The sequence below is a fragment of the Onychostoma macrolepis genome, chromosome 10, assembly GCF_012432095.1.
Source record: "Onychostoma macrolepis isolate SWU-2019 chromosome 10, ASM1243209v1, whole genome shotgun sequence".
NCBI lineage: Eukaryota > Metazoa > Chordata > Actinopteri > Cypriniformes > Cyprinidae > Onychostoma > Onychostoma macrolepis.
The window spans coordinates 4,934,082-4,947,033 of NC_081164.1; the positions used below are offsets into that span (position 1 = coordinate 4,934,082).

General features: G+C 35.7%; 1 protein-coding gene across 4 annotated transcripts; it reads right to left on the reverse strand.

Moving 5' to 3' along the window:
- Positions 1-62: 62 nt before the first annotated feature.
- Positions 63-11,165, reverse strand: sgtb (small glutamine rich tetratricopeptide repeat co-chaperone beta). 4 transcript variants are annotated; one of them, XM_058789473.1, is made up of 12 exons: positions 11,091-11,165; positions 10,173-10,288; positions 8,498-8,601; positions 8,294-8,369; positions 7,996-8,095; positions 7,812-7,916; positions 6,458-6,596; positions 6,207-6,269; positions 4,452-4,489; positions 4,185-4,268; positions 3,848-3,968; positions 63-836 (listed from the first exon to the last, which is right to left on the reverse strand). In XM_058789473.1, exons 2-11 carry the CDS (start codon positions 10,270-10,272, stop codon positions 3,857-3,859), a joined length of 921 nt encoding a protein of 306 aa, XP_058645456.1. In that variant the 5' UTR covers positions 10,273-10,288; positions 11,091-11,165; the 3' UTR covers positions 63-836; positions 3,848-3,856. The 4 variants fall into 4 exon arrangements, with proteins under 4 accessions (XP_058645456.1, XP_058645457.1, XP_058645458.1 ...); XM_058789474.1 differs by having other exon boundaries at positions 10,975-11,096; XM_058789475.1 differs by lacking the exon at positions 11,091-11,165 and adding an exon at positions 10,981-10,999.
- Positions 11,166-12,952: the final 1,787 nt, after the last annotated feature.

Genomic DNA, 12,952 nt, shown 5'->3' on the forward strand with positions numbered 1-12,952 from the left:
TTTCTTCTGGATAATTACCAAATATCATAGTATTTAACACAAAGGACACTGATATTTTTAGATTGATTTCAAGACACATTTATTAACATTATTGGTTTCTTTTTTTGACAAAAACATTATACTGTTCTGTTTCATAAGCATATTACATAGGCTTCAATCACTCATCTGACTGCAAATATCAGATTATGGAGCATGCAAAAGAAAACTGCAAACGGTGAGATTATGAATATGCTTATTGTAGCAATATTTTGCTGTCATTACTGGTGAATTAAACGACTAAACAAACAGGACTGGTGAAGCAGCCGATATAGTGATTATCGCACACAAATGTCTCTTGTTCCTAAAACGAACAGAATATATAGTAAAAATAATCAGAGTATGTGTTAAAGGGATAGTTCAACCAAAAACGACAATTCTGTCATCATTTACTCACCCTCATGACCAAACAACAAGAGTGAATTGTCTTTTTAAGGACTAAACTATCCCTAAAAAATGTCCTTGGATATTAATAACCATGGCCCCACATCTAGTTAATAGGCACAAACGTATGATCAGTCATTCGTTTAGTAAAATAAACTCAACTCTGATGTGTCCAGCTACATTCATAAAGAGAGGACTGAAACGTTATCTACACAGACAAACACAAAGAAACCTCACTCGGGTATTAAGATAATGTTCTCTGTGTATTAGGTGATTTTAAATGTGTTTTTTCCTCTTTTCTGATGCTTCCTTATAAAGTGCCATGCCCTCCATCTCGGGTTCGACTAGAATAGAAGAATGATTTAAACGATTGCACTCACGACTCCTCTCCACCTGCCCTCCTTCAGTTATTGATCCTGTATAGACCAGAAGACAGAGATTCATAGTTTTCATAATTCTGCAGGAATACACAGTTGCATAAACATTTAATAAGAGGTGTGAAGAGAACCTGAAAACCATACTTCATTAAAAGTACAGCAAAAATGACTCCATTACAAGTCACCTATTTTAGTACGATTTGAATGAAAGTCTTAGAATATCTGATTTTAACAGTACTTAAGTGTTTACTTGTACTGAATGTAGGCTCAAAGATGCATTAGTCCTCAACTAAGAGAAATGCCACTGAAAACCAAGAAACAGTTAAATTGTGAGAAGAGTAATCCACGTTTATTTTCTAAAATCAAAAAGGAAACCAAACGCCTAAAAATGGCAATAAATCAGCAAAATGCACACGCTATAGTACCGTCAAAGCCCTGTAGATGGCGATATTATTTTGTTTTGTAGCAGAAATAAACTACTACAGAAAAAGTTAGGTATCATGCAAAATGTAATACTGTAAAATACTTTACACCACTGCATTTAATAAATTTACAGCACTATAAATATTATATGAAAATTCTTCACAGTTGCAGACAGTGAGTGGTAATGGTAAACCTGTTGCGACATTTCTGCAAAATGATATTACATTGCTTCTTGCATGTTTTGCAACACTTTCAAAGTGAATGGTGATAAAATGTGTTAAATTCCATCTGAAACAGATGAACGTGAATCTGGCAACATTTTATTTAGTAGGCTGATGTTCATATTGCTGCAGTTCAGAAATGAAATGAGTGGCGCTAAAAGGTTAGAAAATTTTGTTTGAATGTAACGTACTACTTATACTCGACCCAACCCTAACCCAAACGAAACCAATAGTTTTAAAGAGATAATTCACTCGAAAGTGAAGATTCTGTAATTATTTACTCACCCTCAGGTTATTCCAAATATTTCTACTTTCTCTTGAACACAGAAGAAGGTATTTTAAAGAATTTTGGTAACTAAACAATTGCTGGTAGCCATTGACTTGCATAATATGGAAAAAAAGTACTATGGAAATCAACGGATACTGTCAACTCTTTGGTTACCAACATAAACAAATGTGAATAAATAACCTCATACAGGTTTGGAACAACATGAAGGTGAGTAAACGATGACAGAATTTTCCGTTTTGTGTGAACCATCCCTTTAACAATTGCTGAAGCAACCATGCCACTTTATTTTGCTTCTACAAGTCTTTGAGCTTCTTTGAGTGTTGTGACTGGTGTTTCACAGGACTTGAGCGCTTTGCATTGCAAGTACAATGCTGTACCAGGTGCGCTACTGAGCAAGTTTTTAGAGCTTACAGCTCATGAAAGTGAAAAATCAGTATCTCAAAATATTAGAATATTACTTAAGACCAATACAAAGAAAGGATTTTTAGAAATCTTGGCCAACTGAAAAGTATGAAAATGAAAAGTATGAGCATGTACAGCACTCAATACTTAGTTGGGGCTCCTTTTGCCTGAATTACTGCAGCAATGCGGCGTGGCATGGAGTCGATCAGTCTGTGGCACTGCTCAGGTGTTATGAGAGCCCAGGTTGCTCTTCAGCTCATCTGCATTGTTGGGTCTGGTGTCTCTCATCTTCCTCTTCACAATACCCCATAGATTCTCTATGGGGTTCAGGTCAGGCGAGTTTGCTGGCCAATCAAGCACAGTAACACTATGGTCATTGAACCAGCTTTTGGTACCTTTGGCAGTGTGGGCAGGTGCCAAGTCCTGCTGGAAAATGAAATCAGCATCTCCATATAGCTTGTCAGCAGAAGGAAGCATGAAGTGCGCTAAAATTTCCTGGTAGATGGCTGCGTTGACTGTGGACATCAGAAAACACAGTGGACCAACACCAGCAGATGACATGGCAGCCCAAATCATCACTGACTGTGGAAACTTCACACTGGACTTCAAGCAACATGGATTCTGTGCCTCTCCACTCTTCCTTCAGACTCTGGGACCTTGATTTCCAAATGAAATGTTAAATTTACTTTCATCTGAAAAGAGGACTTTGGACCACTGAGCAACAGTCCAGTTCTTTTTCTCCACAGCCCAGTTAAGATGCTTCTGACTTTGTCTCTGGTTCAGAAGTGGCTTGGTAGCCCTTTTCCTGAAGACGCCTGAGCGTGGTGACTCTTGATGCACTGACTCCAGCTTCAGTTCTCTCCTTGTGAAGCTCTCACAAGTGTTTGAATCGGCTTTGCTTGACTGTATTCTCAAGCTTGCGGTCATCCCTGTTGCTTGTGCACCTTTTCCTACCCAAATTCTTCCTTCCAGTCAACTTTGCATTTAATATGCTTTGATACAGCACTCTGTAAACAGCCACACCTTTCAGTAATGACCTTCTGTGACTTACCCTCTTTGTGGAGGGTGTCAATGTTCGTCTTCTGGATCATTGCCAAGTCAGCAGTCTTCCCCATTATTGTGGTTTCAAAGAACAAGAGATACCCAGAATTTATACTGTAGGGATGGTCATTTATTCAAACTCAAATGTAAATATTCTAATATTTTGAGATACTGATTTTTGACTTTCATGAGCTGTAAGCTCTAATCATCAAAATTAAAAGAAATAAACATTTGAAATATATCAGTCTGTGTGTAATGAATGAATATAATATACAAGTTTCACTTTTTGAATGGAATTAGTGAAATAAATCAACTTTTTGATGATATTCTAATTATATGACCAGCACCTGTATAGTAAAAAATAATCTAGTAATCTATTATTCATAATTTGTATGGAAAGAAGTTTTGTGTTTTACGTGCCTCTAGTGTTCAATTCCGATGAAAATTGCAGTAAATGTTTTGGAGTAAAAATGAAAGTAGAAGCTCATTTTTTCATTGAGTCTGGGTTAGAAATGTCACAAGCTGTATTTTTTAGCTGTATTTAGCAGCACAGCTCAATGTGTTGCACTAAAACCACTAACTCGCGTCTCCAACTCTAACGAGTGCATTTACTCCCATTAAAACAGCATGCAAGCATACAGTTCTTTAAACAGGATGAGTGTGGCGTCTCAGACCTGCTGGGATCAGGAGTGTTCCTCGGCGCTGCCGCTGAAAGAGCGACTCCGGATGTGGTTCCTCAGCTGTTCGATCAGTTCTGGATTCTGCTGCTGGATCTGCTGGGCGAACTGCTGTCCACTGAGAGAAACACCAACACAGAACATCTCAAACCACAGTTAGATGAATAACTCTTCATGTGGCACATCAAAGCATCATGCTATGATTATAATTCTGCTTGGTGCAGCTGTATATTATTATACACATCACCTTTGAATATCTGTGTAGCTCATCATTCTTAAGACTGCTAGTGTAACACATGTCAAGTCAATCAAATGTCAAAGGGAAGATGCTCACGCTTCAATGAGACTGGATATGTCAGATAATCCACCGACTCCGGCTGCAGGTCCCCCCACCGCGTTAGACATCATGCCAGACATGCTGGTTTTGGAGAGTTAATCACAAACACCGTGCTATGAGATGATATAGTGTGTGTGACCTATATTAAGAGTTATCTGTTGTAATATTAGCTGCTTAAAGGGATAGTTCATACAAAAAAGCTTTAATTGAGCAAACAGAATCCCAGCTGTGTGAATTGTGCAGAGTCAAAATGATTAAACTTACAGTTGCTGCACCTGCTGGTTTTGCATCACACTGGCAGCCTATAGTGAAAAGAGAAAGTTTTTGAGTGGATATAAACATCAAATTTAGTCTTTTAGACAATGTTTATTATCTTAAAGTGCCCCTATTATGGATTTTTGAAAATGAGATTTCACACAGTGTGTAACACAGCTCTAAGTGAATGAAAACGTTTTAAATCTGAAAGTGCACCGTGTATAAAGTTATTGTCTCTCAAAAGAAAGAGTCGACTCTGAAAGAATCTCAAGACGTTTCATGTTGACATGAAACATATTGCCCGCCCACTTGTTGTGCGCGCAGACCCGGGAAAACTTGATTTTCGTGTTGGTCTGAATGAAAATGCAAATTCATTCTTTGCCACTAGGTGCCGCTTTTGGAGCGTTAAAAGCTCACAAACACTGCTTTAAATGAAATCGACCAATCACTGCAGATTAGTGTCACGCAAAGGAGGGGTTTGGAAAAATGAATCGTTGAGCGAATAAGGTAAAAATAAATGCATATTATAAGAAAATGAAAGTGTTTTTTGACCTTGCATGCATGTCAGCCTGTTATTGGGGACTCCCAAAACCAAAATATGAACCTTTCATAACCCATAATAGGGGCACTTTAAAAACCATCCAAATAAACTTTTAGATATACACTTCCATATGAAAGATTTTTTTTGTAAAGAAATTAATACTTCTATTCAGCAAGGATGCAATAAATTGATCAAAAATGACAGTATAGAGATTTTTAATGTTACAAAAGATTTCTATTCTAAATAAATACTGTTCTTTTGGATTTTCGATTTATCCTGAAAATATATCAGTTTCCACAAAAATATGAAGCAACAAACCGTTTTCAACACTGATAATAATCAGAAATGTTTCTTGAGCAGTAAATCAGCATATTAGAATGATTTCTGAAGACTGGATTAATGATGCTGAAAATTCAGCTTTGAATTAATCAATTTCATTTTACAATATATTACAATAGCAAATTGTAATAATATTTCAGAATTTTACTGTTTATTGTATTATTGATCAAACGCACCCTTGGTGAACATAAGAGACTTCTATCAAAAACTATGAATTCTAGCCTACTGCGTACTGTATATTTATTGTCTACAATTTTCTAAAATGATAAGTATGCATTATGCAACAATAAACACTTACATTTCAGTTAAAAAATAAAATAAAAAATAAAAACGTATTGCATATTGCATATGATTTCTTAAATCTTGGCAGCTTGTTAAAATAACTTAATAGAATAAATGGCACCTGGCTTAATGGTGACATCAGAAATTGAAGCTCATTTCAAAAGCACTGCATTGTGGGATACAGTATTCCACACAGTATGCTCCGTTGCAATGTAAATTTAGCAGATCATCCATGCATACAGAAAAACGGCATACAACTGTGCACAGTATACACAAGAAATACTGACAGTACTACTGCATGGACGTATGCTACTCCGAACTTCTAAACCTAAAAGCACATCCAAAGCTTTCATACCGTGTCTTAGATTTTGTGCATTTAGGTCTTAAAATTGTGCGAGTTCTTTTTATGAATGTGTCCCATTTTCTAAACTGCTGCAGTGTGCTAGAAACCACACGCTCACGCTCAGGCCACCAGCTGACTGGCCCTTTAACTCTGGCATGGGCTGCATTCCAGACAGATGAAAGGGGTCGCAGGGACGATTTATGACCCTTTTCATAAATACTATTAACAGAGAAATGCGAAACCGCCCACTTGCGCATACCATGCTAATGAAAGCGGGGTTATTGATGAGGCTGGCCATGTCAAACCCCAGTCCTGTGGCCGTCTGCAGGAAGACAACATGTAAAAGCTAATGTTAGGAGTTATTACTGGCTAGCTCTCATATTTAATTACTCAACTGGGATACTCAATATACATTCATAAAAAACTAAGATAGACTGATGGTCTTAATAGTATAGGTCAAATTTAAATGCAATGATCTAGATTTTTATGACAGCAGCTTCTTCTACTCACAGGGCTGGACGCTTCTTTTTGTTTCTGCTCTGCAATCTTTAGGTTGGATTTGTAGGTGTCGTTTTCAGGATCTAACACCAGAGCTTTATTAAAATAAGATATCGCCTCAGGATACTTGCTCATAGAAGTTAGTGCCAATCTAGAATCATAAAGATAAAGTACCGTCATTTTGTCAAATGGTTACAGTTAAAAAAAAAACATTTTAGATTAACTTTTCAAATATGTTGTATAATTCAGCAGGGACGGGAATCAAATGGCATGTACTGATTCTGATTCTGATTCATTTGATTGATTGTTGTTGTTTTTTTGCTCCAAAATGATTCCATTAATGAATTTTAGTCCAATAATTGTTCCTAACCAAAAATACTAAATAAGAAGTTCCATCGCGACCAAATATTTAAGACTTGAGGTTTAAACTCTTTAAAAAGTGATTTGTTTGCAATTACAAAATTTGTTGTTGCTATTTATGGCACTCGTTTTTTCTCTTTCATCATATTCTCTTCTAGACGGCAACAGTGTTCATGTATTATTAATGCCGATGTTCAAGAATAAAACCAAATTGGAATTTGTTCTCAAAACAAATTTTATTCCTAATTCAGGCAAATTGATAACTTTATGGGAATATGAATAAATAAACACAACTTGGCTGTTTAGAATCATAATGAAAGGACAGTTATCAGTATATTTAGTATTATTTCTATCCTATTATAGTATTTATTTACCAATATTTTAAATGAGCTTTTATTTGTATATTTTCATTTTTGTATTTTTAAATATTTTTATTAAGCTTTTATATATTTTTATTTCAGTTTTAGTAATATTAATACTTAAACATATTTTATTTTACAGTTGTGTTTTGTTTATAGTTTTTGTTATAGTTAGTTGCAAAAGTTTTTAAGTTCATGTTTTTATCGAATATTTGTTAATATTTAGTATTATTTCTATACTATACATACTATTTCTATACTATTATTACTTATTTACTAATATTTGAAATTAAAATTTATTTCTATACTTTTAATTGTTCATTTTCATTTTAGTTCAGGTTTTTGTCATTTTTATGTAGTTTTGGTTTGTTTTTTAATATTTCTATTTAGCTTTCATATTTTTATTTCCATTTTAGTTTTAGCCATTTTAATACTTATTTTATTTTATAATTGTATTTTATTTGTAGAACTTTTTTTTATAGTTAGTCTTCATGGCAACATTTCTAAGTTTCATTTAAGTTAATGTTTTTCATCTAATATTTGTGTTTTACACAGTTTCAGCTTGATTTCAACTATTTTCAACAGTTTTAGTTCTAGTTAACAATAACAACACTTCCAGTTATAGCGCAATAATTAAAGCATCTCACCCCATTCTGCCATAAGCTTTACTGTACGTCGAGTCGATGGCAATCGCTCGTTCACAGTCTCCCGTAGCCTCTGTGTAGTTTCCCAGTTTACTATGTGCCGCAGCCCTGAGAGAACAATCCCAGCAGTCAACACCAAACATTGAAACATACGTCTCTATGACTGACACACTCTCAACGCATTCACCTGTTACAGTAATACACTGCGTTTCTTTGGTCCAACTCAATGGCTTTTGTATAACAGTCCACAGCGCTGCTATAATTCTCCTCTTTCATGTGGTTATTCCCTGATAAAGACAAAAGACAACAGCGTGTGAGTGCACAGAGCATCGGGAATACATCATTCATCAATTATTGATGAATTGAGTTTTTATTTGCATCATCAAAGTGGAAAAACGTGATGACAGATGCCATTTAGTTACACATAATGCATTCTGAGAAATGACTTGTTTTGAGTCTAAATACAGAAGGAAAGTGTGACGTGCCCTCATTTTTCAGCTGCTCAGCTCTCTCGATGTCCTCTGGAGATGGAAACGTCTCAGGTAATGAAACAATATCATTCTGTAAACAACAGTTAGACAGGAAGCTTTAGGAAAGTGTGTCTAAAATCTTGCTAGCTGCATAATACAGTGAATAATAACAACAGTCATCAAAATAACGAAAGGTCGGTGTGTAATAAATGTAGTTACTTTGAGGAGGGAATTGAGGAATATCTCTCTCAGCGGCTGAGGGCCGGCAAGATGGTTGTCACTGGAGCTGATCTTGAAAGTCGTCTCCAGACACTGTACTGCAACTGCAAACAGGAGAGCAATGTATCCAGAAAGAGTGTCATAATTATGTGGGTGTTTCTTCAACAATGAGCGCTTTTGTGAAAACTAACAAGAATTCAGTGTTTTTCTTTGAATTGTTCTGTGAATATAATGTAAAATGCTACTGTGATGTTATGATTTACTGAGATATAAATAAATACAGAATTATTTTGTAAACATTAATGATACCCATTTTTACACAAATTTTGGTTTTGTCAATAATAATATGTATATTTTACATACATTTTTATATTAATAATCAGTGTGCTTGGTACATGGTCAGTGAAGAGCATGTTAATAATAATGTTTGATAACAGAGAAATATTACTCATTAACATCATTTCCAGTCGAATTGCACTTTAGTTAAATTATGCAATAAGTATGACATTTTTTTATTTATTATTAGTTATTTGTGTCTATTTAGGATGCATATAATGCTCGCTATGCAAACAGACTAGTAGTTGGCCATTTTATTATAAAAATATTTAAAATTTCATTTAAATTACATCAAAAAATTTGAAATGTGATGGAGCCAGTTTAGAAAGAAATTACAGGATGCTCCTGTAATGCATGTACACACACTTTTGGACAATGTTGGTAGATGAATAAAATAAACTAGTAAGTGTGTGAAAAGTGTGTGGGAGCTTATTTTCTAAACTGAGTTTATTTTTCTGCTTTTTTTCTATTTTTTGGTCCACTGTGCCCACAGTTAAAGAGGTTAAAGATCTGAAAGATTATTTCATGTACACACAAATTAATCTAATTATTACAAATGAGATTAAAAAAAAAAATAGAATAAGAGCAGAAAATCATTCAGATTGTGGAACTGACACAAGAGTTTTAGCTATCCGCTGCATTAACGGCCCACGCGGATATGCTCTTCTGAAAAAGTACAAATAAATAAATAAATGGAATAATAATAATATGAAAAAATACTAAGAAATATGAAAAGTGCAAACTGAATGCCTTGCTTTTAGACACTTAATTGCATGTTATTTACAATGAAATTAAAATATATTGCGTTTAAATTTATATTAAATACAATTTGCTGAGCTTTGCAGCACTTCAGTACATCTGTATATATAATTTCATTATTTCTTGTATTGTTTATGAAATACAGCATGGTTAAAGTGTACCGATGAATGCACTGACAAGCATTTATGATGATAAACAAAAATATAATGTTATTTCTCTTGAAACACATTTGTAATGATGAAGTTGCAATTTTTAACTTTAATATATTAACTTTAGTACTTCTTTAAAACACAACAAAAGGTTTTTAAAACATAAATGTTTAAAATATACTTTAAAGTCAAATTTAAATGATGGTTATCAGTCCATACGGATAATCTCACCAAATATCACCCAGCTAATCCACCTGCCTGATAAATCATATATATCACTAATAATAATAATGTCATTAAACAGGTAAGTACAATAGTTTGCTGTGCTGATTTTCAGTCCTTTGATCCGACAGTGAGCAGAATCTGAACAGCCAGCCCAAGAGGAAAAAAGGCCTGTGACTTTAAATGTTTTAAACATGAGGGTGACCTACCTTCCAGACTTTCCTGTTCATCTGAATTCAGCGAGCCACAGTGAGTCTGATCTCTGAGGAACTGAACGATAGAATACGCCAAGCGCTTTTCCACTGCCATTTTGTCTGGGAGAAACCTGGGGAAAGATTTGTTGGAAAAGGATCGCTGAAAAAGCTCCTTTTTAATTGAATCAGGCAGAACAGTACAGGAAAGGCTGGCGTGGATGGGTCAGCTGAAAGAGCAATGATCATAAAACAAGAGGCCAAGAGAGACAGCATTTTCCACTTCCAAGATATTCCAATAAAACAGAAAACATGCTTTATAAGTTGTCAAGGCTGTCAGTACATTGTGCAAATAAAATGATCCGATTAACCAACTTGACTATCTATAACTAAGCATATTTATACACGCCATGTTGTTGCAGGGGTTAATTACATAACATTCATCTATCAGTTACTTTATAAGCTTCTACTCACCAAAGCTATATGATTGTATTCTGAAACATAAATCTGTTCTGATCCCATTACAAAGTACATAGAATAGTTTCATGCAACTGTAACACACAGTGAGTTATTCATGCATAAATAACACAAGCCTAAACACATATGATGCAGTTGTGATGTAATGCTGACAAAGGAATCAGAATTTCATCCCACAAACATGAAATATGATTTAGTCTCAGGTACATGTCAGAATAACCCCGTTAACTGTAGATGAGCCTCACAGATGGTTGATGTTTACATTGGTTTACACAGAGGAGATTGCAGGAGGCTGCAATGGCTGAACACATTCGCAGTTTAATTAACGGAGAGAAGGAGAAACCTTTACAAGCGTGGGTCTCTGGTGCTCTTCAGGACCCTCGCATCTCATATTCAGCGCAAAAATATCAATACGGTTATATATTCTTGTGGATGCTGTGCGCGCCCCCGCCCACCTACCTGGAGAAAGAGGCTGCAGCGCTCGCGCCAGACACAGCGTCGCGTGAAACTGACGCTCTGCACTGCGCATGCGCCGCCGCGCCGGAAATATGCCTGCTCAAAGACTACAATGAAGATTTTATGGATCCTACTACGGAAAAGGGGCTAATTTATATAATGTGTGCTGTGTGTGTGGCCATTATTTATTTAATTATAATAGAATTCAATTAACTCTTATGTATACAGGTGCATCTCAGTAAATTAGAATGTCGTGGAAAGGTTCATTTATTTCAGTAATTCAACTCAAATTGTGAAACTTGTGTATTAAATAAATTCAATGCACACAGACTGAAGTAGTTTAAGTCTTTGGTTCTTTTAATTGTGATGATTTAGGCAAACATTTAACAAAAACCCACCAATTCACTATCTCAACAAATTAGAATACTTCATAAGACCAATAAAGAAAACATTTTTAGTGAATTGTTGGCCTTCTGGAAAGTATGTTCATTTACTGTATATGTACTCAATACTTGGTAGGGGCTCATTTTGCTTTAATTACTGCCTCAATTCAGCGTGGCATGGAGGTGATCAGTTTGTGGCACTGCTGAGGTGGTCTGGAAGCCCAGGTTTCTTTGACAGTGGCCTTCAGCTCATCTGCATTGTTGGGTCTGGTGTCTCTCATCTTCCTCTTCACAATACCCCATAGATTCTCTATGGGGTTCAGGTCAGGCGAGTTTGCTGGCCAATCAAGCACAGTAACACTATGGTCATTGAACCAGCTTTTGGTACCTTTGGCAGTGTGTGCAGGTGCCAAGTCCTGCTGTAAAATGAAATCAGCATCTCCATAAAGCTTGTCAACAGAAGGAAGCATGAAGTGCGCTAAAATTTCCTGGTAGATGGCTGCATTGACTGTGGACTTCAGAAAACACAGTGGACCGACACCAGCAGATGACATGGCAGCCCAAATCATCACTGACTGTGGAAACTTCACACTGGACTTCAAGCAACATGGATTCTGTGCCTCTTCACTCTTCCTTCAGACTCTGGGACCTTGATTTCCAAACAAAATGCTAAATTTACTTTCATCTGAAAAAAGGACTTTGGACCACTGAGCAACAGTCCATTTCTTTTTCTCCACAGCCCAGTTAAGATGCTTCTGACGATGTTTCTGGTTCAGAAGTGGCTTGGTAGCCCTTTTCCTGAAGACGTCTGAGCGTGGTGACTCTTGATGCACTGACTCCAGCTTCAGTTCTCTCCTTGTGAAGCTCTCACAAGTGTTTGAATCGGCTTTCAAGCTTGCGGTCGTCATCCCTGTTGCTTGTGCACCTTTTCCTACCCAAATTCTTCCTTCCAGTCAACTTCGCATTTAATATGCTTTGATACAGCACTCTGTAAACAGCCACACCTTTCAGTAATGACCTTCTGTGACTTACCCTCTTTGTGGAGGGTGTCAATGTTCGTCTTCTGGATCATTTCCAAGTCAGCAGTCTACCCCATTATTGTGGTTTCAAAGAACAAGAGATACCCGGAATTTATACTGTAGGGATGGTCATTTATTCAAACTCAAATGTAAATATTCTAATATTTTGAGATACTGATTTTTGACTTTCATGAGCTGTAAGCTCTAATCATCAAAATTAAAACAAAATATTTTTTTTAAAATGTTTTACTTTACATGTAATTAATCTAAAATATATGAAAGTTTCACTTTTTGAAATAAGTTACAAGAAAAAAATAACTTTTTCACAACATTCTAATTTATTGAGATGCACCTGTATAATACAGTGGCAAGAAAAAGTGAACCATTTTAAATTTTCTGGTTTTCTGCATAAATAGGTCATGAAATTAGAATTTTCCCCAAAGTCACAAATATCAACAAACAC